The sequence below is a fragment of the Rhopilema esculentum genome, chromosome 10 (assembly GCF_057945365.1).
Source record: "Rhopilema esculentum isolate cy_ngs chromosome 10, ASM5794536v1, whole genome shotgun sequence".
NCBI lineage: Eukaryota > Metazoa > Cnidaria > Scyphozoa > Rhizostomeae > Rhizostomatidae > Rhopilema > Rhopilema esculentum.
Genome location: NC_142824.1, coordinates 15,394,606 through 15,421,178, shown reverse-complemented (window position 1 = coordinate 15,421,178; position 26,573 = coordinate 15,394,606). Strand labels below are relative to the sequence as shown.

General features: G+C 35.6%; 3 protein-coding genes across 5 annotated transcripts in view; 1 reads left to right on the top strand and 2 right to left on the bottom strand.

Moving 5' to 3' along the window:
* Nucleotides 1-11,799, bottom strand: part of LOC135693489 (uncharacterized) — a 39,952-nt gene extending 28,153 nt beyond the window's left edge. For 2 of the 3 annotated variants that reach the window (XM_065211999.2, XM_065212014.2), the window contains exons 1-9: nt 11,342-11,799; nt 10,211-10,299; nt 8,428-8,536; nt 4,913-4,982; nt 1,920-1,978; nt 1,629-1,712; nt 950-1,014; nt 447-522; nt 59-103 (exon numbers count right to left, since the gene is read on the bottom strand). In XM_065211999.2, coding sequence (XP_065068071.2) covers nt 59-103; nt 447-522; nt 950-1,014; nt 1,629-1,712; nt 1,920-1,978; nt 4,913-4,982; nt 8,428-8,536; nt 10,211-10,299; nt 11,342-11,386 — 642 coding nt within the window. In that variant the 5' untranslated portion in view covers nt 11,387-11,799. The remainder of the gene's footprint in view (nt 1-58; nt 104-446; nt 523-949; nt 1,015-1,628; nt 1,713-1,919; nt 1,979-4,912; nt 4,983-8,427; nt 8,537-10,210; nt 10,300-11,341) is intronic. The other variant, XM_065212007.2, reaches the window with a different exon arrangement.
* A 5,344-nt stretch (nt 11,800-17,143) lies between these two features.
* On the bottom strand, nt 17,144-21,682 carry LOC135689709 (uncharacterized). The gene is made up of 2 exons (XM_089110636.1): nt 21,545-21,682; nt 17,144-20,735 (listed from the first exon to the last, which is right to left on the bottom strand). The coding sequence occupies exon 2, from the start codon at nt 20,709-20,711 to the stop codon at nt 19,890-19,892; it is 822 nt and encodes a 273-aa protein (XP_088966762.1). The 5' UTR covers nt 20,712-20,735; nt 21,545-21,682; the 3' UTR covers nt 17,144-19,889.
* Nucleotides 21,683-24,414: 2,732 nt separating this feature from the next.
* LOC135691518 (heat shock 70 kDa protein 13) lies at nt 24,415-26,200 on the top strand. The gene has a single exon (XM_065209385.2). It carries the CDS (start codon nt 24,622-24,624, stop codon nt 25,942-25,944), a length of 1,323 nt encoding a protein of 440 aa, XP_065065457.2. The 5' UTR covers nt 24,415-24,621; the 3' UTR covers nt 25,945-26,200.
* Nucleotides 26,201-26,573: the final 373 nt, after the last annotated feature.

Sequence of the window (26,573 nt, the reverse complement as noted above, 5' to 3'; positions counted from 1 at the left end):
CTAGAGATAAAATTAATTATCATTTTCACATCATGAAGAAGAAAAAGCTAGAAAGTACCTTTGCAACCATTTCATGCCTTTCCAAGTTCATGTCGAGAACAGCCTGAAGGAGAAAAGAGAATTTGGTGTCAAGTTGACAAGTTCACAGGCAGCCTTAGCCATGCACACTTAAAAATAAAAAACATTATGTTACGAGTATCTAAAACACATGAAAAGCCATTTTTCATCCCTTGATGGTCTGTAAAAGCTTCACTGTTGTGAGCAGCAAAACAACACGAAAGTAACCCCGAAATCCATAGACTGCCATTTACATAAAAGCTTCGGCAAGTGAAGGCAACAACAAAATTAGTTGGTGCAATTGCAACAGATCAGAAAAAATCAACCAGCTCCGTGCAAGACCAAAAGTGTACAAATATAATTATCATGGAATATGAAACAAGATTTACCTCAAAATATTCATCTCTTTCTTCAAGAATTTTTTGAAATTGGAAGTACATTGCTTCCGTTACGGTTACCAATTGGCTGAAAATAAAATCAAGCATCACAATGATATAACTGTAACAAGAAAATGTTTTCAATAAATTAAAAGAATAATTTTTTAAAAAAAATATTAAATAAATTAGGGAAGTACAATTTTCTTGAAGCTGAGGCATAATTCCCCCAACTCAACGGTACAAGATTTGGCGGTAGGTATCTCTTTCGAGAAAACATGACATAAAACATCTTTAAAATTAAGGCAAATTAAAAGAAAAAATTGTTCTGTGTTTAGTTATAAACAGGCACTGTAAACAATATGTAAATTTAAACAACGAGCTCATTTACAAGACATCCCCAAAAACTTCTTGATAGCCTCTAAAAAAGAGAGGTACATTGACTTAAACACATAAAAAATTACAAGAAATATATGAACTAAGAAAATTATGGGCATTCAAATTGGAACACAGCATACTCTTGTGATAGTTCTGAGACTTCGCTTATTCTGTATGAAAATGCATTGTCACTGTTGTCCGTAATCTGAAATGAAAACGATTCTAGCTAAACCTCGTAATTAGATATGGCGGAGTTTAATATAAGCAGACGTTCAATTGATGTCATTCATTTTGATACTTTCAAACAGAATCTAGACATAAGCTGAATATAGGCTACCCTAGTTCTAACTGGTTACACCCATTTCAACAGCAAACTCCATATAATTTAAGACCTTGCTAGACCCATAAAAAGAGCTCAATCAAAAGCTCTTTCTTGCTCTGGTGCCTCAGTTAGGAAAAGTTTCACGATGGGGTTGCATTGAGATCTTCATGAAAAACACTTGAAGAGAATACTAAGTAGCACTTGAAACGATATTTCCCTTTTAACAAATTACTCAATGGTTAGATTATAACAAAAGAAGCAACATAATTTCTATTTTATAATCCAATATTCTTAATCAGAACTGAGGGAAATTGACTGCCCTTTAGAAAATTATCGGGTAGACTCGTGTAGGTGTGCCGCCAAAGTGTCTTATATGCCGCCAAGGTGCATCCAAACGATGCAAATAAAAATTAAAGATAAATATGTATATATTTGAAAATAAAAGGATTTCTACAAAAATACGTTTGAAAAAGGATTTCTTCTCTAATATCACTGACCTCTCGAATATAAGGAACGAGCTGCGTCTGAACTTCAAAGTCCATTTTAGTTATTTTTTCGATGAAATACTCCTTTTTGTCACACTGAAATGAACAAAAGATAATGAATACCACACCACAGCAATCAAACATCCAAAAACTAAGTTAACACTTTACAATGCGCATAGGTTGTGCTTATACGTCATTTTCTGCCTTGAAACATTGCTAACAGGCGTTTAGAGCTTGGCCTAGATTCTTGAATAGAAAACAAAAATTAATGACAAAAAAACTTAACAGAGATAATTCACACACCTGGACAGCGCACCCAAGAATCAAAAGTAGAAACTTTTTTATTTCTTCCAAACTGCTACCTGCAAATGACAAAGGAAACACGGGTCAGGGGAATTCCTGAAAAAAGAGAAATTCGCTTTACTATCCGTCGAATAAAATGCTTGGTGTACTCGCTTACGTTGTTGTAGGAGTATGTACGGCAGTTACGGGCGATTTATGCACTGGGTTATGGGAGTTATTCTAATTCTTCCACTTGAGTAGGCGGTAATACGCTTTTCGTGGCTGGATCGCAAACTAACGAATGGGGTTTGAATCGAGTACCTTATCCAACTTTTATCTGGATCAATCAAATGGATTTTGAAGAAAAACAGCTTAACTGAAGTTTATATTAAATATATTTTCTAATATTTTGATATTGAATACCGCTGTGATCAAAAGGCACTTCTTCCTCAACAGGTATGTTTTGTGTCTGTAATATACCCTAGTAGAGGGCATATCAAATTTTTCGACTGCAGGATGTCAAAACCCCGTATACTTAAGTTGTCAAGGATTCCCCATAACATATAGTTTTTAAGAGATGTGGTTCATCTATCAATGCTGGAAATTCGATTAGTGATTCTTTTCTGGCGACAGATTATTATTTGTTTCACAGGGAAAATACTTTTGGTGTGTAGTCATCTTGACTCCTTCTTTATTGGATTCCTTCAAATCCAGTTGAACGAATTAAACATGTGATCGCGGAGATCCAAAGTGCAGTAGTTTTTGAATGTCATATTTCAAAATATTTAAATTTGCAAAATCTTATAATAAAACAATATCACAACAATTCTCAAGAACCGGTCGTGGATTTTCCTACAAGTTCTTTTGCTTGCATTTCTTGAAAATATATCTTGATGAAAACGTGACCAATAAGAGTTAAGTCGTCGCAGAGTTAAAAGACTTTTACTGATTATACTTGGCTTGAATAGCACTGTCGGGGATTGCTGAAACAGTGAAATAATTTGATGCAAAATACGACGGGAACAATTTGTTTTAAGGCCTCTATTTTTCACTTAACGGATATGTCATGTCTATGGATTGCAATTGTTGTATCCTACTCGAAGTTTTGCTCGAAATATTATTTAATTCCAATCATGTGACTTATTTCCTGCGAAATTTTCCGTTTCCGAATAGTATGGCCTCTTTGAGATGACACATTCTGAATCAAAACGTTATTGTTAATGTTGTTGATGTTGTTGTTAATGTTGTTGATGTTGTTAACTCGTTTACTCAGTTTACTAACAACCAGAGACGCGATGGTCAGTATTGAGACGAGACGCCATTGGCCCTCATCAGCTTTTTTGGCGTTTCGAAGGAGCTAGCGTTCGCCTGTAAGGATGTTTTAAACCTAAATCAGCAAATGAACCGAACAGATTTTCTAACCTAGACCTTTCGATTTAACTATGCACTTCAGCCGTTTGATGGTTACATGGGATGATCTCCTTCTCCCGTCTCTTTACTTACGACTCCCAAACAATTGAACAGTTCTTGCAGCTGTGATAACACCCATGGGTGATCGTACAGTTTGGCGATAATTACTGATCACCTTAACTCTACATCAGACATTGGAGATTTTCAATCCTTTTCCATGGAGAAATGTGATGAAAAATCCCTTCGCTCCACGAAACCATTAAAAAACATCCCTTTAATCGATCGCACCTTCTACAGTCAATTCAAATATTATTCTCCAAAGGCTGGGAGCTATTCTAAAGATAAAAATCCTTTAGAAAAGATCTTTTCTAATACTTTCAAACGGTAAAATGCAACAATAAAGTTCACTTGCTAATCTTAAAAGCAAGCCCTGAGAAAAATACACTCTCGACAAGCAAACGATTGAATTTTAGCGAGTAAAATTCTGTTGCCATGGAAACAATCACCACGACTGTTGATAAAAATACTCCAAGGTCATTTCAATACGTAACTGTCATTCAGCAACAACTTATTGTGGATCGCCTTGATAACACAATTTGAATGAAGCCTTTGTCGGCCTTATAAAACCACATTAGTTCGGTCTGGGATACAATTAGTAAGTTTGAAATAGCAAAATAAAAAATTTATCGAGCATCTTCGATCCAGAGGGGCAGCTTGGCAAAATTTAATCTCAATCTGGCATAGATAAATCCTAGTCTGCCATAAGCTAATCCAAGTACTGTAAAACTTAATCAAAAACTCTTCAGTTTGGAAAGAATATTGCATTGTTAATTTGAAACTGGCTACTCGTTATAAAGAACATTGCCCTTGTTCTGGGGTTGCGAGAGAGCAGAGTAGTGAGATTTAATAAGCGAAGGTAGTGAAGTGGTAGGGGTGGGGGGGGGAGGGGTTTAAATAAAAACACGACTAGGTCTATCTTCTAATGAAAATAAACCATTCAGGACCTGAGCCTGATCATTCGACGGAATCAACATCCGTATATACATGCGGAACAAAAAAAGAATTTGGGGAAGTTGTCCACTAACTTTTGCTAAGTACCTAGGAGACCTCCTCAATAAGCCTTGAGAATTCAATTTTATAACTTTGAGGATCGCACGATATACTAGCGGAAACACTGCACGGCAAATTTGCTTGGACTAGCCAGGGCTGCAAACTTAAAGGATCCTGGAAAATGGGGTCCCAGAAAATTTTCAGAATTGGCAGAAAAATTTGTCAAGAACTACAATTATAGATAAAAACAAACGATATCTCAATGAATGCAAGGGATGTAATGTCTTTGGAATTGTCAATTAGTTGAAGTTTAAAATGCAAAATCAAATTAGAAACTCTCAATTTTGACGGAACTTTCAGATATGAAATGGCAGAAAATTTTTCCTAAAATTTGATAGGTTCCCAGACAAAGAAAAAACTTTGAAGGCATGAGATCAACCCTATACTAGGAGAGTAATATAAATATTCAGGGTGGATTATTTTCGAAAATTTAATTGCCGGAGAGAACTTTTTTTCGTCAACCCCCTGAAAATATTGTAAAGATTTTTGCATACCGTGGTTGGGCTCCTTCGCAATGGCAAGAATATCAGGCATCTTCATCAACAACAATATTTGCAGCTTCTCCTGAAATTAGCAACAAATGCTGATTTAAAAGATGTTATCAAGAAATAGAATATATGAAACGTTTAAGATGGATGGACACGTAAACGTGATAATTATCGCCCTCATGTATCTCCATAGTGCTTAATAGGTGGAGGTGTTAAAAACAGGGACCGAAAACTGGGGACAGTAATTAAAACGAGGATTTGCCGTAACTGGATGAAAAATGCAAGTGAACGATCAAGACGAGAGTGTGTGGAGTAGATCTATTAGGTCTAACCGCATGATTCAAAAGCACAACAACCTAAAGCAAGTCCGACTCTTTGCTGCACTCCTCCATGCCTTTTCTAAGAGACGAGTGAAAACAGCTGGAACAGGTAACACATAAACTCGGATGACTGTGGCAGATTTAAGCCACAAAAATGCAGATCTTTTCAACAGAAGAAGCAGAACCTTAAAGAAATTATATGATATCAGCACTCAATGCGGCTGCTTTTTGTCTATATAGACGCATTTCGTTGCATCTATATTATTTACTTTGACTTAATCTGGTCAGTTAATTGCGTGGTTGGTCGTTGTTTAATGCTCAATAGAATAGCTCTTAGAATCCTCAAATACTGAAGAAGAGCTCCCGGTAACAACCAACCATCGTGTGGGCTTTAAACCTTTGTACGCCCCTACAATCACAAGCATTGCAACGACATGGAATACAGGTTTTTGTTTACAGTAAAAGAGCACAGGCATCAGATTCAGCAATCGATAACACTGTCCAAGGCTGAGTTGGTGCAACCACTTCCCCCTCAAAACGATAACTGTGAAATAAGGGGCTTTGCATCACAACATACACAGAGATTGCCTGCATAATTCTATCGTCCTTGCAAATGGGCAGTATTCTATTTGTTTATTGGAAAGCAATTCACTACACAAAATGTCAACCAACAGCGAAGTTGTGATTTTCTAGAATTGGTTGTTGATGTTTATCGTGATCAATTTCTAATAATGAGCACATCTCTGTTATTTTTACAAATTCCAGAACGCAAGCTACTTGCTTTTATGCAAGAATAACTTCAAAATATCAACAACCGTTATGGAACTGAAACAATTTGTTTATAAAAATAAGAGATTGTGAATAGAGCTTTCAGTGTCGGCGATCTTGCTCTTGAACTCTAACTTAGTCAAAACATAAAACTTCGAAGTCTTCAGTCCCATTAAAAGCACCAGCATCAAAATCCACAGTACTGCCAGTATTACCAAGCACGCTGTCCTATTGGTTGAATTTGATCCGATGAGGATAACTTCTAGTCGTTTAGGCACAAGTTTTGTTGCCCTCTGGTTCAAATTTTCTGCTGTGTTCGGAACAATAATATCGCAAATCTACCAAACTAATTTCTAATTGACAATCTATGAATTACAACGAAAATTTTACGAAGCTAGATTTGCATGCTATATCTGGATAGAAAGAACATAGCTTGTTGTAAAAAATTATTGACGTCACGATAAAGTTGATGCTGAATATGAAACTAAAAAATTGATGCTAAAATTGGTTGCTTGTGTCTTCATGTTCGAGTGATAAAATGGAATGCATTTATATCGTATCATCAATTGATATTTTTGAGTAAGCAATTAAACAGCAAGAAAATGAATAAAAATGGACTCATGGGCACTAAATGCGAAGTGAATTATTCATGACAACTTTTGTTATCATATGGCATTGGGCCTAGTATTCCAGTATGCACAATCAATTACGCCACATTCAATTCAAGCTGGAATTCATAGAAACTGCGTAAATAAACAAATAGAGACAAACAGGCAACTATGGAAATGTTAACCACCGACTGATGCAGCACTGACTTCTGCTGTTCTGGTTGAGGAATTCTACACAAGCGATTTTAGTCAATCACTGCCTGATGAATGGGGGGTGTTTAATGATCTGCAAATTGGTTCCCAGAAGTAGCAGTAAATGAGAACTACAGTGAGCTTGCGTGTAGTCAAAGGCCTGCTTGTAGCTCGTCGCCTTTTGATAAATTATTAATGCAAACAACACAAAGGGCGCCCTTACGTTGATATAAAAACTACGGAAGACCAACTGGAGCCAAACACTAAGCCGTTTTCAGAGTTAGCTAAACATAAAGAAATCGACTTATAAATATGTGTTACTGAGTGCAGCCATTAAAGAAATACGCACTTCAAGAACAACTTGAAGGAGACTAAAGACACTTTGTGATTGACAATGGTGATGATTAAAGAATATCTAAATCTGCCACAGCATTAAGAAACTTTATTAAGAAATGGCTGACCTTGATTCCTACAAAAATTATGAACTACAATGAACACATTCCCTCCAATGCTTGTGGCAAGGGGAGTGGGAAAATTCAAGATTTTCTGATTCTCTATGTACCAACAACGTGGAAATTTAATGGCACATGAAGGGGCTGACCATTCACCTCAATATGTTAGCTTCCAAAAATTATTCATCCACCTTGATAATGGTAATATTTGTTAATTTTGCCAGCGTTTTTCAATAGAAAAAGGGAGCTCTTTTCACAGCATATAAAAACTTTTAATGCTGCACCTTGGGTCAACAAATCATGCATAACAAGCCACAGCCCTCATCCAATACATAGCAATGTGGAATCCTATATTATGCCTTACTTCGTGAAAAACATTCAACAATGAAGTAAAAAGAAAATATCTTTTAAAGGGTTTCTATTGTTTTACCACAATCAGATATAATTCGTATTAGCCACCCTAGAGGGACAAGCATGTTTGCAATCCATTCATTAATCTCCTTTGTCAACTTGTGTTCATTCATGAAAATGATGCATTTTTCAAATGCCAATGATAACTTGAATATACAAAGATTTATCTACACATGTAAACACAAGGTCCAACCTAGTATTTTATTCAGGCTGTGCCTTTTTGTGATTCATGCATGGATGTCTCAATAAATATTACTGAATCTGGATCTCTTCCTTATATTTTGCCACAAGGTTTATTGCAACTGAGAAGCACTTGGTGCGCATCAAAGAAAAAGGAAGCTGCAAGGAGTACATCCTTTAGTACTGATGCTGCATGTGACAGGTGCCAAGCCAAGCATTTAGGGGAGGCATAGAGCAGTCCCTAATTTACAACTGTTTATTTTTCACACAGCTTTGCTTAGTTCTTATTGCATTTAAAATGCAGAAGTCACTATAACCACGACCCTCCCCCTTCCCCCTCTCCCCCCTCCCCCCATCTCAACAAATCAAAATCTGCATGCCTCCCCTGTTTGCGACTCTAAAGCAGCAATCTACAGGTTTCTTTTTTAAGGTGGTGAAGGATGATCCATCATCATCTGGCAAAGAATTAAAGTTCATAAACATGAGCTACTTGATTGCCATTTTAAACAATGTTGATGAACTCACCAACAATTCCTGTCTTTCAATGTTCAATCTAATATTGATACAATCGAAATACAATTTTCATTCACCTGATAAAACCTTTTAACATTGCGAATAACTTCCAGTAAGTTTTGCACTTTTATATTCAAATCCTGTGGATTCTCTTGTATAGGCAACAAGTTGAATGTTGACAGGTCTCTGTGATAAATGAAAAACATAATTAGCAACTGTTAAATTCATTGACATCTTCAAAACATTCATTTTTAAATATTTCCTGACATCTGGATTAACTCATACATTTATATCAGCAAAAATAAGCAAACCAACCTAATCCCTACAACCTTTCTGTTTACAGAAGCACAAGGACAACAAAACCTTGTCCTGGGTGATTCTGTTTGCATGGGTCACACAGTCAATTCTTTCTGAACAGGTCACCAGCCTGCAGTGTTTACATTTAGTATTTAGGATTCAAAAACCTTCCCTTTGCCAGGATTTAGCAATGGTGTTTAAACAGCACTCTAAACCAACCATCCGTTAGTTCATGCCCTCACTGGCAAATGATTCATGATTGTGAAAATTAGGAAGGCAAACAGTTTATAGATTATCTAAAATCAAAACCAAGACTGTGACATAACCCTAACTATTAAACATTCACATTCAATACATTAAGAGCAGTTAATCCTTCTTTGATCATTTTGACCACAAAAACCAGATTAAGACCATCAATGTACATTTTCCATCAAAATGCAAACAGGACAAAAACAGCCAGAAACTATGAGTGACCAATCATCACAATGATATACATCTTCAAATAATTTGAAAAGCATTGATTGGATTAAATAATTGTTATGTTATGTTAAATAATAAAAAGGGGAACTGTGTCAATCTAGAAGATCTCTAAAATAAAAACTATGACCTTTGTAGCTAGAAGGAACTATGCCCTTGTTCCTTATGACTGGAAAATTTTGAAAAAGCTCCACATTGCTGAGATGTTCGACTTGGAAATTTTGCTAAAAATTCTTAACTATTCAATAAGAATGCAAAACTGTCTGTAAACACTCACATGCATAGAAGAAAGTATCTTTTAAATGGCTTTGAAAAAAGCAAACATTTAGTAAACTAAAGCTTTTCGTCTGACACTCTTCAGAGTTTAAAATGTCAGAACATAGATCAAAACTCTACGCTAGGAAATATATATACCCAGTTGAGGATCGAAATAGGCCAATCAGAAAACATGAGCACATGACTGTTGAGGGTAACCAATCAGTGACACTTGCCTATTGAGAATGTTACCAATAGAGTCCTAAGGTGAAAACAAACTCCTCTTGTCTACACAGTAGGGATTTTTTCGTGCTTATGTAGATAGATTCCAAAACTGCTAGGTGGAACGTCGATCAGGCTTACCAATAATCCGAAACATGTCGCCATTATAGTATTTGACACAATCTGGGTTTTTCAGTAATTGCTGCCCAAAAGCAGAAGCGCAGGTTTTAGTTGTAATTTTAGATTTGCAAGACCGAGGTGGTTGTTCGCTTTGGGAACGAGTTTTGTTTCTAATACTAGGCGGAACATGTTGTTTTGTTCTATCCTCCAATCTTTGGGAAGTGCGTCCTACGTAGCCAGAATCACACTGGCGTATTCACGTAGTATAATAACAGGTTATTCAAATGTTATCTTCATTGCTAAAATTTTGGCAAGGAAGACATTTTCAGAGGTAAGAAAATTAATTTTTATTGAACAATGCAATGCATCATTTCAAACAGATGCACATCTTAAGTTGAGATACCAATTCCAAGAATACATAACAAAAGTGAATAGACTAAATGTGAAGCATCAAAAATACCACTCCAAAAAATTTAAATTCAGACTCACATTTCCTTTAAAACCTCTGCTAGAAATTCAGAGCTGACAATTTCATTAGCTGAAGTAAATGGCTTCCCATCATGAAAGGTATCTTGGGCCTGTTGCAAAGGAATAAATCAATCATTTGACCTTGAGCTCACACCCAATAACATATCAAGCAAACTTTCTCCATCAGCAATGAGAGGAAGATTGCTTCATATTAAAATGAATGAGTGTACACTTTTTTTTAATAAGAAAAGTTAGTCTATGATTATGTTGCAGTTCAATTCCTTGTAATTTTGTTAGCAAATACATTATATATTTATATGAAAAAGCTGGAGAAATCCTTTTCTTGATCTTTAAATAAACATATTACTTTTAATGACAGGTAGTTTCATATTTTATGATGCATGGTTAAATTACACGACGCTGGTGTTGAGCAAGTGCGGTAACCAATGGCCATATATTGGTTTATCTGTTGATATATCCTGCAGTATTGTGCAGGTATCTGTCGTGATAGAAAACCATTGAGCCATTTGGGTTAAAATTAACTTCCAAATACAAAAGTCAGGCGATCTGATCTTTTTATACAGTAGTAGACGATAATGTTTTTCACTCAAGGTATCTAGGCCAGGTAAGCACTTGAAATGATGCCAGGAAGGCACTTGAAATGATGTATTTTAATAGAGACCGACAGCGGGTTGGAACTGAAATGGCAAATTTGCAACGAAATGACTCACGAATAAGCAAATTTAGCAATATTCAAAGACTTCAATATTTCATTCCTCAAAATTTACGAATGCAGTGGAATTAAAGACGATTATGAACCTATTGGCTCCTCCTCACTTGACGTTTATATATTACCAGAAAACAGAAAGAAAATATATTGTTTTATATAGAAAGCAGGCAGAAAAAAAAACGTTTTCATGATATCGATAATATTGTTTCGAAAAGAGGATTAAGAAGCTTGTACGAATTTGTCGACCTTTTTGGATAGATAGCACCAAAGTACAACGCGCTTTGTTTTTGATTAATGAGCATCTCACAAAACATCCGTTTTGCTCATGGGAAATCTCAGCTACTTATCTGTCATCGAAAAATAAACTTTAAAAGTAAATCTGACAAATCATGACTTATAACTTTATAAAAAATTTTACCTACCCACACAACAAGCGGGTTTCTAAAGAACTCTTCGTTGAGTTCCATTGTCTTTCAAGTGAGTTGCCAAACCCACGAGTTCAAATTATATTCCAGCAGCAATGGCCCTCTGAAAGTCGTTGTAATAAAGTTTTTCCCCGTTAAATTGAGAAGTCCAGCGATCTGTCATGATTTCAAATCATGCTCACTTTGCATACCATGGTAGCGTCCAATTATAAATCTTCTAGGGTGAAGCGGGGCCTCAATTTCTCCAGTTACTCAACTTCCGCTCCAGTATATTCAATTTTCCAGTAATGAAGTAAAAGGACTAGATTAATTTCGATCGTTATTGCTGGCTAATTGCCCCAGATTTAGTGTTGATTGCCCCGAAGGACAACAAAGTTCTCCCCTTTCACTCTTCACAACTTTGTCTTTTCATATTGTTTACAGAACTCTTTGCGGCATACCTGCCAAGTGCTTAACATGGCCTGGAACCGAGTCAGAATCTATTTTGAATTGTCTTGTAAAAATCATCCACCACATGTCATCAGTTGAAGGGGTCACTAGCACTAGTCACTAGGCACATTTTAGTATTTGATGCTAAAATCTGCGTAGAAAGAAAAAATTGGATGAACAATATGGTGTAGCTCTAAGGAAGCCCTGAATCCCGTTGGGGCCGAGCAGCCATTGGGCTAGCAGGGGCTATACCCCCTTCCCTTTTTTCTAAAAATAGTTAAAGTTTATTTACAAGGGCAAAAAATTTTACAAGAATAATTTTGTCCTGCGATCAATCGAGAATATTGAAGCCGGTTCCATTTATTTGCAATCAAACTTGCATTAAATTTCCACTCTTTGGGCATTTTCTTGCGCCTGTCTTATTTTTAGGGCCCTAAATATAGGAACCATGAAAAGTAGGGTGTTATTTTTTCAAAGACTTCTTGTGACCACAATGTTCGGAAAAACTTCCTTGGAAAGTCATTAGGAATTTTTTGTTAGAATTATGGGGGGCCTACACCGGGGGGGCTGGAGGGGCGCCTACGCCGAGAGAGAATCTTCGTTATTTTACCAGAAATGTCGAGATGGAGGGGAGAAGGAGTGTGCATGACAAAAAAAGGGCTTGCTTAAATTAAATTTCAGCAGTTCGTCATTATTGGGAGCTTTTGTACTTTGTGACTCAGATTGCAGTTGCTGGCGAAACCAGGGGGCCGGGGGAACCATGCTCCCCCCCCCCCACTTTTCTGCAGAGCTAAAGAAAAATTTTGGGCAAAAAGTGGAAATAAATGTAGTATATGATTCTGTAAGTAATTTTGTCTAGTATTCTCTTAAACGTGTCCTTAGCTTTACCTTGGTTGCTATGCCTTTACCATACATACATTGAATGTGGGAATTAGATTGAAGAAATCGATCATTGTCTAAGTTTTACAACGAGCTTGGCTTAGCAAATAGATCGAAAAACCTAGTCCAGAATAACTTGGTGCCAGCACAAATTGACGGAGCTTCGTTTTTTCCATTGCCTAAATTTGGCACACATTTGTTAACGAAAACTTTCTCAGAAACATTACAGCTGTTGAAGGAAAAGGAACAGCTAGAAAAAACTTTTTTGAGGATATGAGAAATAAAATATGGACAGATTTGTTTTTAAAAAGTATCATCAAGAAAACTTCAGAGTTTGATCGTTTGGATAATCCATTCCTACTAAGAAATTAAAAAATTCTTTTTAAACTCATTTTGACAAGCCCAGTTTGATGGTTTTTCAATTTTTTTTAAAGCATTTAATTTCTGAAAAAGTTAAGATCAGAAGTTACAAAGTTATATTTTACTGTACAAAATTGCTTAACTTTTCATTTTTAGTTGATAGTTCTTATGTTGATATTTCACCGGTAATGTTTTTTGTTAATCCGTGTTTCATTTATTTTTCTCCCCCATCTTATTTCGGGTACTTTTAAAATCTAGAAAATGGTTTCATTGCGAGCTATATGATAGTAGTTATCCTAAAAATTTGCAAAACTTTTCTATTTCTAGTCAACATCACAATAGACGCGACTATGCGACACTTTCAGTCAAGATTCATTTTAGATACAGTTTCTTGCCATCCCTAAGACACCATAATACTTTCGTAAGCCCTTTCAAGATTTTGGTATTTTGGCCCCTCCACTTTCAAATACGTTTCGCCGGCCCTGGATTGTATTGTACTGGCAAAATATCAGGGGTCTCCTCTGATATTCAGAATAAACTAATTCAAGACCCTATCTACCATGCATCAGACCTATCCATGCTGTGACAAAATATGTTTACTTTTTTCAATAATTTGCATCAATTATGTTTCCTGTATGTAGTACAACTGTATATACCTATTAGCACAAGCAATTTCTTTTTAGTTAATGATTTCAAAAAATCCAAACAATGAAAACATTTTTAGATATTACTTATTTTAAAAACAAATTTGTGTTGCTCCTTTGACTTCTTTAATTTAAGACAGGAGGAATTTGAAATGACCCGAATCCTCGTTCCCTTTTTTCCAAAATGTGGCAGTGAAAATTGTTTCACTGCAACCTTGATTTCCCAATATACAGAAGGATGTTTCCCCCTTTCCGGGGGTATTTAGGGGGTGGCTTCGCGCAGACCCTTTTGGGCAGGACCACCTGTTTTTGGTTAGCTTCGCCACTGAGATCTTGAGATGGTGTTTGACTATCGTTGTTAAGCGCATTAAAGTTTGTAAGAAAGATGAAATGATTCTTGCAAGGTGATTATTTGTTGGGCAGAGGGGGCAATTGCCCCCTTGCTCCCCTGCCAGCACGCCACTGCATGAGGCACAGAAACGAATGAAGCGATTTGACGAAAAGGTTCATTCCTAAAACTACAGTTGTGTCAAACTATAGAAGAAATGAATCTGTACTGTTGTGATTGAGTTGAAAGCAGGGAATTTCTCAAAATTTATCATTTGGGGGATTGGCTGGAAATTGGAACACGGTTGGCAAAATGAAGTGCAAACAATGAAGAAACTCTCCTCTGTGCAGATGAGAGGAGAGGGCAACTTTGCTAGAAATATGGAAGAAGTTGCTTCACAAAATGACAGTCATTAGTCTGTTTTCTAGTTGAAGGTCTAAATAGTATTTCATCAAAAAGGAAAAAAATTGGAAAACATTGTGCATCATTTATGAAAAGCCAAAGTGAAAACTTTTTTGTTAACCCAGTATTGCAAAGCTACAAAAAGAACAGGAGCCCTAGGTGCAAGTGAAAGTACCTCAAACACCCATACCAATAAGAAGAAAGTTGTTACTTTTTGCAACGGAAGCTAGTCCCCTCCAGTTCCCCTAGCATAATAAAAATGTGATAAAATAGTTTTATTCTTTCTCAATGTAATAAGGTTATTTTCTTTTGGCCATTTATATTCCTTCCAAACTACCTAACTTTTTGTGTAAAAAATGTTTTATCTCTGATTTCTTATGACCAAAGGTCGCACGGTCACGGGGAAAACAATGCCCTGAAAAGATTTTAGCACAATAATGTTAGCAAAAGAGATTGCAATTAGAAGAAACCTATATAATGTTTGTGTTGATATACTTTGCGTTTTATGCATTGCTACTCACAGGGCCGTAAATCCCAAAAATTTGAAGCAACAAGATTTTCTAAGATAAACGATCATCATTTTCTTTTAAAGAAATTGAATCCCTACGTTTTTGTGTGTTATTGTAACAGACATCAGCGACTAATATTGACATCGATTCCTATATTTTGCTTCTGCTGCCGTTTTTAGTTTTACGTGCAGAAAACACCGTTGCGTCTTGATGAATTTACTGATTAATTAATCACAATAGACGTATACACATATAATGAAAGGACGCTTTAAAAATGTTGCTGATTACATTTCTGTAGATACGTAGACAATAGAAGGTTCTGAACACAGTGATACAATGATACAATCAATGATTACAGTTCCGTGATGGTCACTACAGCTGTGTCACATCCATTTGTCTTTTTCTCTCATCCTACGATTGCTTCACTTTCTTTCAATTGTGCTGCGAGACTATGGCAAGTAGCCACAGTAGTATTCCTCAATGCTCTTGTTTGGGTTCCATCCTGTTTCACTGTATTTGAATTATGTCGAAAAATGTTTGAAGCTACGTTCCCAAATATTCATGGTAATGATGCGTGCATGATCATTTCATTAAATTATATCGAAAATATATCAAATTGGATGATAAACCTGGTCTGTATATGGCACTATAAGGCGAATTCCTTTTTGTAATGGTTTGCCCCCTCGATCATCTTGCTGTTGCATTTCAGTTGTTATAATTTTTGTAGCCATTTGTAGTAATATTTCAGATGTAGAAATTTTAATTAACCATTTAAGTTTACGACGATTTGTTTTGTTGTAGTAGATTATGAGGGTATGTTATTATAAATTAAAATATAATTAATCAAACCTGTGGTTGATCCTGGAAGGATATCATGTTCGGTCGAGATGAGGTATGAGTTTTGTCTTGGGAACGAAATCTGACACTGACAGATGAGTCATGTTTGACTGACATCAAAAGTTGATTCTTTTCTTAACAGGGGAAGGATAAATGCTTTCTTTTGATTTATCGATCATTTGTGCCATTGAGCTAACATCCTGTTTCTACGAATTAGCCCTAACTGGCGAAAAACGGGGTGGAAACGGTCTCTGGTAGAATGGCTCCTTGTAGTTGGAAAGAAATTGTCGATGAATGTGTGGCGCCCAATGATGCCAATCACGTGGAGCAAGGGGCCTATAATTCCCATGTGCTCTGTTTTCAGACAGTCTTTTAATTGGTCATATTAGAATCTATGTAACAGTACCTGCTTGATAAGCTTATTTGTCTATTGTTAATATCATAATTTGTCATAAACCGTTCTTGCAAATGCTGTTACCAATTTTTTAAAACAACGTTCCATTTGTTATCTTGAGCCAGCTTTCTGAAGTCAGCTTCTGCGAATGCAAAATTTAAAGTGTATACAAATACACTGGCTAAATTTGTACTTCCTCAATATGTGAATTTTAACAGCTGGGTCTCGTAGGTATCTTTTATGAATACAAGTCATTTATAACAGCTGGTGAGCAGTTTGAGATAAGCAAATGATTGCTAAATGAACTAGGCCATGAAAGGCAGTCACATAACCCTTCACCAATAACGCGAACAGTTAACTTTTAAAAAGATTTTTGAGCCAGAAATTTGAAGAATTTTCAAAAGAGAAGCATCAAACCATTTTCTTCAATAAAGTCGTTGGAAATGTCAAAAGGAAAAAAGGATGTATGCAGTATGGGGTTCCCCAAGGCTCGTTACTGGCTAGGCTGTTTGTATCTCGTCCTAAAAATCTAGCCCCATTCATATATTGAAAAATTACTTTTGATTATCTGATGAATATGTAGTTTAAATTTTCTTGGGCAAGTTCTCGGCTGAGACAATGTAGTTGATAGATCGGTATTCCAAACTTTTGCATATTTGGCTATTTAATGATGATTTCATTTTTACTTAATGGCTATTTAGATTTATACCAATTTTACATATATTGCAAGCATGGCTAGGGTTTTACAAGGCTAGAGAAGCACTTCAGGAATTTCACCTCGGACCGGACAGTAATGTTTCGATGTCTATCACGCACGCGCAGAAATGAGTCTTGAAGAAACATTGCAATGCAGCTAGCTACTGGACCAGGAAAGCATAAATTCGCTTGAATTTGGGTACCCGACAACCAAAAAATCTGATTCACGGGATGAAACAAATGGCTCTTAGTATCTTCAGTTAGAGCTTCAAGATAAAATAAGCGACCCAATTGTCTAGAAGACACACAACGAAAAACTCATTTCACATATATACAATTGTTTAAATATCAAGCAACATTACATAAATTGGAACCATTAAAAACAATTCCGGTCTTGACAAAATTTTAACCCAATAGATAAATGCTAGAATAGTTCTGTAGCTAAAACTTTGTATTTAAATAGACTTATTTCAGCGTTTTAAATGCCTCATCAGGCCGTCCACTACATAACACAATTTAACGTTGTTTATTGTTGATTCACTAAGGACAGTACGACAAGGCTTTAGTTGACAACGTGTGACAGTAGCGCTTTGCAAATAGCAAGACGCAAGACCGTAAAGGTTCGGCATTATCTCACTTTTTATATCGCTTTCCAAAACAGTTCGCAGGCAAACTAGCCAACAAACCAATATGAAGCAAGCATGTTTCAGGTACAGGCCACTGACCTTCAAGCTTAATCCCGCTCTACTAAGAACACAAAGCCTTTGTCGTACTTTTTCCTTTTATGTTACATTATTCTTAAATCACATTTCTAACATTCAAATAAATATTCTAATCATAACAATAATTTCTTAAACTACATTAAAAAAGCAAGGAAGAACAAGTTTAGAACAATGGTTACATAAAGGAACTAATATAAAAAACAAATAGAACAGTGGTCCAGGGGAAATCAAAGATGCCAATTATAGGCATGCTTCAATCAGGGCATGCATCTTTCACATAGGGGTTTCATAATCTTGCAGTTTCTAACGATTGTCAGCTGACAACGATGAGCTGATTAAGATATCCTCTATTGGTTTTCCTAAAACTAATGGACTGATAAAAAATTACGGACAATCAACTGCTATGAAAGGAAGTTTCAAATTCTCTTGCTGGGTTGAAATCAGTTGCTGCTTACCCACTGATCTCAGTGTGCTTACCATATTATGCAATTCAATTCATATCTCAGTGTGCTTACCATATTATGCAATTCAATGCATCACTAGATTTACACAGCAAACTAAAAAAGGAACAGGATTTTTTAACTTAGCTGGCTGGAATGGTATATAATAACTGCTGAACCAATGACACTAAAAAACCCACATATGATACCAGCATACATGAGCCTAAAAGTGCATTGGGCAGGTCCACTGGAAATGGGCATATCACAAGAGCATCGGGGTAAAAAAGCATGTTTTGAAAGGAACAGTTGTTATATCAGATTACGGAAATAACTTTTATGTGCACAGAATCAACCCTGCAAATGCTTTCTGGTGTTACTGATATTGAAACCGAATTTCAAGCATTATGAAGCATGAAAGGCTCTATAATGGTGCAAAATGGGATCTAAGATGCCACAATTTAAAGACAAGCACTTAACATATCAAGGCAAACTAATTCTACAAATTTCAACAGGAAATATATATAGATAAAATTTTTTTAGCTACCAAATACAACATAACAACTAGAACAAAATGATTGCTTTATCAGACTTTTAAACCAACAGAATTGCAAAACTACACTATACATGAAAAATTTTGATTTAACATAACCTAACATACGAAAGTAATCTAAGATTACAAGGATAATATAAGCAATGTGTTAAGTGTACAACACCAGAATAAGCTGAAATCCAGTTAATGTTTGAACGCTAATATACTGCAGGATACTAAGTACCATGATACAATTATCTTGTAGGGTGCATTATTTGTCATTAATATACTGCTTTTCTTATCTGAAACTCACATGGAAATAATTAATGGCATTGCAGAAAACATTTACTGCTAGCAAAAATGTTATCAAGAACAGCATTACAGACATTGGCAAGGATGCCTTTAAATAATTCACAAAATGCATCAAGGCAAATGTTTTTACAAGGTTGTTTACAAATATTTGACCATGAATTTAGTTGATACAGTAGCTGTGTCTCCTACATTCACATAGTCAAGAAAAAGCGGTTTAAAATCAATATATATGTTTTAAAGAAGGTATGGAAATGATTCATTTCGGCCACTAGACAATTATTTCCCATTCAATCACTTTAAAAAAAGATAGAAAAACTTTTTGTAACTGATTAGGCATTCTAGTTCATGTTATCTTATGTTACATCTTAATTTTTCTTAAATTATGAAAGGCGTGTACCTGCCAGAGGTTAATAGCAAGATACAGATACACAATCCTTTACAATATATAAATATATATTGATATTTTGCTGTAATTTCACATGCCACCCCATCTATAACAACAGATAATCATACTTTGCAAATGCCTGCATGCCACTGTTAGTTTAACCCAAAACAAATAGGTTTAGTGAACAACATATCTACATGGTAGATGTAACTGCATGAAAGGGTGCGAAGAATAAAAAAATTACTACCTTATACATTAATTTGTACCAACAAAAGACATAAATTACAATTTCAACACTCTATATGAAAGATAGCTTTAGACACTAAGAAAGTCTGATATATTTTATATGAAAGATTTTAAAACCCAAAATGGCAATCTGAATATTTACAAATCAAATGATTATGATTAAACATATCTACTCAGTTTTCAAGTGACAGGAGTAAGAGGATCAGGAATAGAAACTTTCTTATGCGTTGGAGCAACAAATCACTTATGTTATTATATTTCATTACAGAGAAGTACCGACGATCAGACTAAAAACATGTGGCAAAAAGTAAAACCATTCCTGAGTCTCTTACTGTCAATCACTGGACAAAGTGAGAGCAGAAATATATGAATTTGAATTTATAATTCAAAAATAGCATCCAAATATCTATATGTATTACCTGTGTTTTGTATATTACATACCCACCAGGACTTGCATGATCTGGTCGAGGTCATCAAAGAAGGAATCTCCTTTTTTCTTGTCCACTTCAGCAGCACAACTCATGGACGGCAAAGCAAAGTGCACAGCATCTGCCCCTTTACCCCAATCATGTTGCTGTGGGGTCCAGGCCATGAAGTCAAAATCATAAAGGGTTATATCTATATCGTGGAAAAATGATTCAATGTCTGTCAAGTTTTCAGATGAAGGAGGGAGAGAAATCATTGGCAGCTGAAGCTGGCTGCAATCTTCCCAGATCTTCATGTCAGAGCCAAGTGTGTGGAAATAATTTTGCTTGTCGGCATGCTTTTTTGTTAACTGAGACTGACCCTGTTTTCTGTGATCACCGATGGCACCAAACTTATTTGGTTCTTTGTTAGGTGTCTCTTGAATCACAAAAGCTTCATTATCATTGTTGTTGTTTGATGAAATTCCAGTACCAATGTCTGCAAAACTGGCTCTTATTTCATCTGGATTTCTAGATTCATCAACAAAAGCTTTGGCCTCTCTTTTCGTCCAGTCTTTAAATTCAGCTTCAATTGATCTGCCATAAAGTGGGTATAAATCTTCATTTTTCAAAACATTCATTTGTGATTCTTCATCCATTTCTTGTTCTATTTTATGTACAGTATTTGTAATTAGTATTTGTCTGAGAAGAGGTGGCTCCTTTTTGCCATAGTCTTTTTGTAATTTGCATATTGACATGTTAAGTATTGTTTGTCTTTGTGTAAGCCTTTCATTGTCATCTACATCAGAAAGCCTTCGCTTTGATCCTCGGCTGTATAAATCGTCATTCATATTTGCAATATTCAATGTGTGTTTCTATAAAGAAAACATTTTATTAAAGTTTAAGCAAAGTTGCAGAATCGGCAATATATACATATTTAACAATGTGAAGGTTGAAAAACAATTTGGCTCTGTCTTGTTTTCAATTAACAAACTACCTGAAGAAACTTTAAAATCACTTTTAACATTTCAGTTAAAATGTTTAACACTAAATTTAAAAATATATTTGATGCACACAACATAAAAGTTAATCTGGTGCATTTGCCACACTCTGTTGTAAGGCTAAAACTCCCACAACCAACCCCTTCATCAATTTAGTAACAAAAAATAGGAATATCAAAGGTTCAAAATTGTGCTTTAGCATCAGTATCAATCAATTAAATAAACGGGTTCTTCCGCAAAATCAGTATGGCAATCTTTTGGAGAGCCTGACCAAGGGGCTGTGATATGCGCAAGCGCGAGTTCTTGTGGTCAACTTGGTTTGCTTTGGTATTCGGTTTCATCAAATTTCAACATCACTTGGCCGAAAATCAAGCCTTAGTGAAGCTTTCCCGTGTTTCACTCTAATTGTAAATACTTCATTATCAATTCAGTGAATAAATCACAATGGCTGGCTGAGTACCATATCAGGTTTTCTTTAATACTTAAATTTAAGTCGATATCTGAAACTGGTTGACAAGGTCGGCATCCATCTTTGCTATAAACATCGCAATGAAAAGAGCAAGCAGGAGAGAGTTTGGCAAAATACGGACGATTCTGACCTTGGAAAGCTATTTCATAATTCATGTCTAAAAGGCAAAAGGGTTCGAAATACATTTTTGTACAATACTACTCCATGAACTCACCAAGCATTTAACTTCCAACTTTCCAACTTCGTCCTTCCCGTCAAAGGCGAGTCTCGACGAGCAAACAACCACAGATAATCCAATATTGATTGAGTGATACGCATGTGCGGAGCGATAACAATTGTATCAAAAAGAGACCGCTGAGCATGGCGATCAGCTGGCTCTTATTTACTAGTAACTTCTTTCACTGAATCTCAATTTACGTCACTAACTATTTCAACTCAACTCAATGGTTTTAGATCAACACGCTAAAGATGTTTTAGCCCAAAATATTGATATTTTCATCGCTTTGGTGATCTTTTTGTCAAGTATTCAAGTGAACTATGTATTTTGAAAACACATTATAAACGCAAAAGTGAGGGCCTCGACAACAACTTCCATAGTAGAGGTATTCGAGAGGGAGGGTTTACTGGATGTCAGTGATAGGAAGCCATAGCCCCCTTAATCTAGTTACATTTTACGTGCCCCTCTCTGTATCTCTCGTCCATCCGTGAAGCCGTTCCAAATAATCTTCGAGACTGAACATAGAGGCCCATAAAAGTTGAACGTCTAGTCCAAGTCCTTGGTTTAACTGGTGAGAACGTGAGAAAAAATCCTTTACGGTTCAGAATTGAATCTCTGCAACAATCCCTTTCCAAAAAGAACTCTTTTTCAAATCTTCATTTTCTAATCCCCCCATTTCAAGAATAAAGATGAAACAGACCCCCTTGGGAGGCGTGTCCAGAAAACCTCTGGCAAAGGAGTAGCTTTTCTACAAATCTAGGACAATAAAACGTAGAAAAAGGGGTACCTTTAGGAATTTGAAAAAAATCACTGAAATAGGGTGTTTTTTACAATCAATCTAGGCCGGGTTCCTCGTTGCTGACAATATTAGAGCACCTTATGCATAAAATCAAATGTGTGCATGTGATTTGCTTGCCCATTAATCTTAATATGAAATCCAAAGATACTTTAGAAATATTTATTATGGGGTTTATCTTGTTTGTGAATAAGAAAAGCGATACAATACCATTGTCGATGTTTCTTTTATTCTTAAAGAGTTGTTTTAATCGTGATTGTGGATTTGCACGCGCTTTTTATTTTATAAGGAACAAATTTATAAAGAAAATACATGTAGAAGACAGAAAAAAATAAAGAACTGTTAAGTAAAATCTCTAAGCAACTTTCCAATTTTGAATATTTTTATCATAGCAATAATCAAGAAGTAAAAAACCGATTACATTCATTTGGAGTTGAAAATCACATAAATTAGCTATGGAGTGTTTCATTGCGTAATTTCGAGCGTTTCCTGTTTCTTCTTGGTTGGATTTCTTCTTTTTCATAGATCAAATGTCTTTATACTAGTCTTCTTTCTGTTTTTCACCTTGTTTCTAGCTACAGATTAAGAATCTTAAGACAGTAATACAGGATTCTAATGCACTTTGTATAACTTTCAGGGCACCAGATGTGCAGTTTATATTAAGGAACATTGAGTACTACAATTCGATAAAAAGAGGTCCAAAAAATGGAACTGAAGTTGGCCATGAGCTAGGTTTCTTAAAAAAGCGTGTAGCTGCATTCGTATACTGGTTAAGGTCGATTGAAAAACCATGTACCTCTGCTATAGTGTCGTGGAGTTTGAAAAAATAACACTGTAGCCAAAGAAATTTGAAGGCATCATGCACATCTTCCTTAAAAACCTTTCTGTTTTCGTAATTAACTGTGCTTCTGTTTAGCGGTTTTCCGCTCCAAATCTTAATCTAAGTTATTAATCAGGAAGTGGTTTGAATGTGATCTGGGGCGTGGTTAAAGAACATCAGATCTTTCGTCAGAGATTCCTTCTCTCCTCCGTTACCAACTTTCCGGTCGAAACAGCTCACAATCTGCTATGGATTTGTAACCGCCTTACCACCTTTCTCTTGCTTTCTTCCTCTTTGAAAAAGAGTCGTTATTCTTTCGCTGGTGCGGAAAAGTTATGTTTCAAGAATGAATCATTGATTAGATGAACTAGAGTATACACGCTTTTGCCCCCTGTTTAAGGGTTTTCATATTGTATATATATTCTATGTATCCTGCTATGAAACATTGAATTTTAATATAATATCAACCGGAGGCATAAACATGTCGTACCCTGGGTACCAGACTCACTGTGTAAAATCTAGATTTTCTAAATCTAAATTTTCTACAAATAACAACGCAAGAACTTGAATTCTGGATTTCTATATTTCTTTTAAATATAGCTTTTTTCATATTTCTTTCATTATGGTTTAGCATATTTCTCCCTTTTCCCGCTAATCTGGAAACTTCTTTTTGGGAAAGCTCTATCCTGCACTTCTTTTTTTAGAAATCAGTTTGATTAAAGTAGTTTTACCTATGTTCAGCGTTTTATTTAGAACCTGTTTCTTTACCCAATCTATCCACCTTTCAAGGCTACCCTTTATAATTGCCTTAGAGCAATGAGGTGAGGTTGAAAGTCGATTGACCTCTAAGATTCTGTCTTTTAAATATTATCGATCAAATATTTGAATATATAATTTGATTATAATATATTATATATATTAAATAATTTATTAGATATAATAAAACATGATATATAATAAATATAATAAATATACTATATTTAAATATCATTTGAAAATAATTTTCGACCAAACATCACATCGCAATCTCTTCGGAATCAGACGTCTTGGCACTCCTTCGCAACGGAAAGTAAAGTCTGCAAGCAGGCTATCAATACGTCATAATTCTTATTGAAGAGGTATCTCATCTCATTTGCTTTGCTCTAGTACAAAGGAGATTGACGGGGGTAGCATTCAGCTTCAGCTTTCCTCACGACCGCTGATATATAGGATCGGGGATTCAAGCGGGTTGATGATTCATAAAAATCGAGATCGAGGCTATGTGCGAAGAAAATTTTTGTTGAACTGTCGAATGGGGCAGAGAAGTAGAGAGTAATTCAGAGGAACAGAAATGCTTCGAGAATTTGGTAAATGTATTAGATTGACAATGAGTAGTTCCTATTGAGATATTATTGATGACGCAAAGGATCATATTTGTCTCTATTGTCACGATTGGTACGAGAAAGCCTAATCAGCGTAATGTCTGAGGTGTTAGGCCCAGTTGCAGCCATTGTTTTGGCATTGCTTGCTGTTGGATACTTCGCACAAAGTAGGCTACCACCACCAAAGCCTGTAATAATTGGAATTGACCTTGGGACAACTTTTTCTTGTGTTGGTGTTTATCACGCAATTAGTGGAAACGTTAGTGTCTTAGAAGACGAAAGTGGGAATAAACTTGTTCCTAGTGCTGTCTACCTTGGAAAACAGCCACCGTTAATTGGGTATCCTGCTTTGGAACTGCGGGAATTGTACCCAAATCTAGTGGTATATGATGCCAAAAGATTCATTGGTAAAAGGAACATAAAAGAAAGTTCCATTCAAAGACAACAAAAACTTTACCCATTTAAAATAAAACTAGACGATGAAGGAAAGGCAGTATTTGCCCTTGTGGTAAAAGACAACGTCAGCTATTATCAGCCTGAAGATATAGGGGCCTTTATATTAAGTAAACTAAAAAGGACTGCTGAAAAATTAATTGAGAGAAAAATAAGCATGGCAGTAATTAGTGTCCCAGCAGAGTTTAATTCCTTACAAAGAAACGCAACTGTTGAAGCTGGAAGGAGGGCTGGCTTGAAAGTAATGAGAGTTATTAATGAGCCTACTGCCGCAGCTTTAGCCTATGGCCTGCATAAGAAGAAGGGGATCTCATATGTCTTGGTTGTTGATTTTGGTGGTGGCACTTTTGATGTTTCTTTGTTGAATATCCAAGGTGGAATGTTCTACACTATGGCAATGGCTGGCAACAACAGGTTGGGAGGACAGGACATTAATCAGAATCTTGTCGATTACCTTGTTAATGTTGTTACAAAAGAGATAGGGCTTGAAAAATTAGAAGGACTACATCTGCAGCAAGTTAGAACTGAAGTTGAAAACGTAAAAATAAATCTTTCTAATTCAGATTGGGTTGACATAAATATGAATTTTAAGTCCTTAGCCAAAGATGGGACGGACTACAATTTTAGCCATAGAGTAACCAGATATATATTTGAGCAGATAAATCAAGACGTTTTCAAGAAAATTTTAATACCTATCAAAAGGGTGCTGAAGGAGGTTGAAATGAATGAAGATGAAATAGATGAAATTGTTCTTGTTGGTGGCTCCACAAGAATCCCTAAAGTGAGGCAGATCATCCATAACTTTTTTAGAAAGAAGCCAAATATTGCAGTGGACCCAGAGTTAGCTGTTGTCAGTGGAGTGGCTATTCAAGCTGGAATACTTGGTGGCATGTGGCCTTTGAGGGTTGCTGCTGTTGAGCTGCCTACAAGTAATATTCAGAAAATTGAAGTTGGTGAAGAACTATAAAAAACCAATGATATTAATTTTTTGCTTGTCATAGATAATATTATGTGGTGAACCATTCTCATTAGAATTCTCTAAATATGCATTTTCACATCCTTTTATTGTTCACACATAATTACCATTTTTTAAATGTATTTTAAATACTCTTTGTTGTTTCTAATTGCACTGCACATTAACTCATATCCATGGAAACAATTTAGTTTAAGTTAGTTGTGATTTTCAGTTAGTTAGGATCAAGGAATGAAATTGAGATGGAGAAATGAAAGATTTGTTTATTAATTTGAATTCTCAAGCGGTGAGTTTGTTCCATTTATTTTATGTTTAGAGTTCTCTTAACAAATCTCTATAATTGGTGACCACGAGGTGAAAATGCTTATTTATAGAATTCTAATGAGGATGATTCACCACAATTATACGTAAATGTTTTGAAGGAAGAGGAAAACAGAAAAGAGAATATTATTTTACAGGCATTGCTTTTTGCAACTTTTGTTTGTTTTTCTCAAGAAAGTGGAATTGGAAGACATTTATTTGAATGTAAAAATAGGGTTTTAGTGGAATCAAATACCATAAAATCTTTTTGTGTAGATTGCAATGTCCTCTAGCTTAATAGATCATCTAAAGAATATAACACA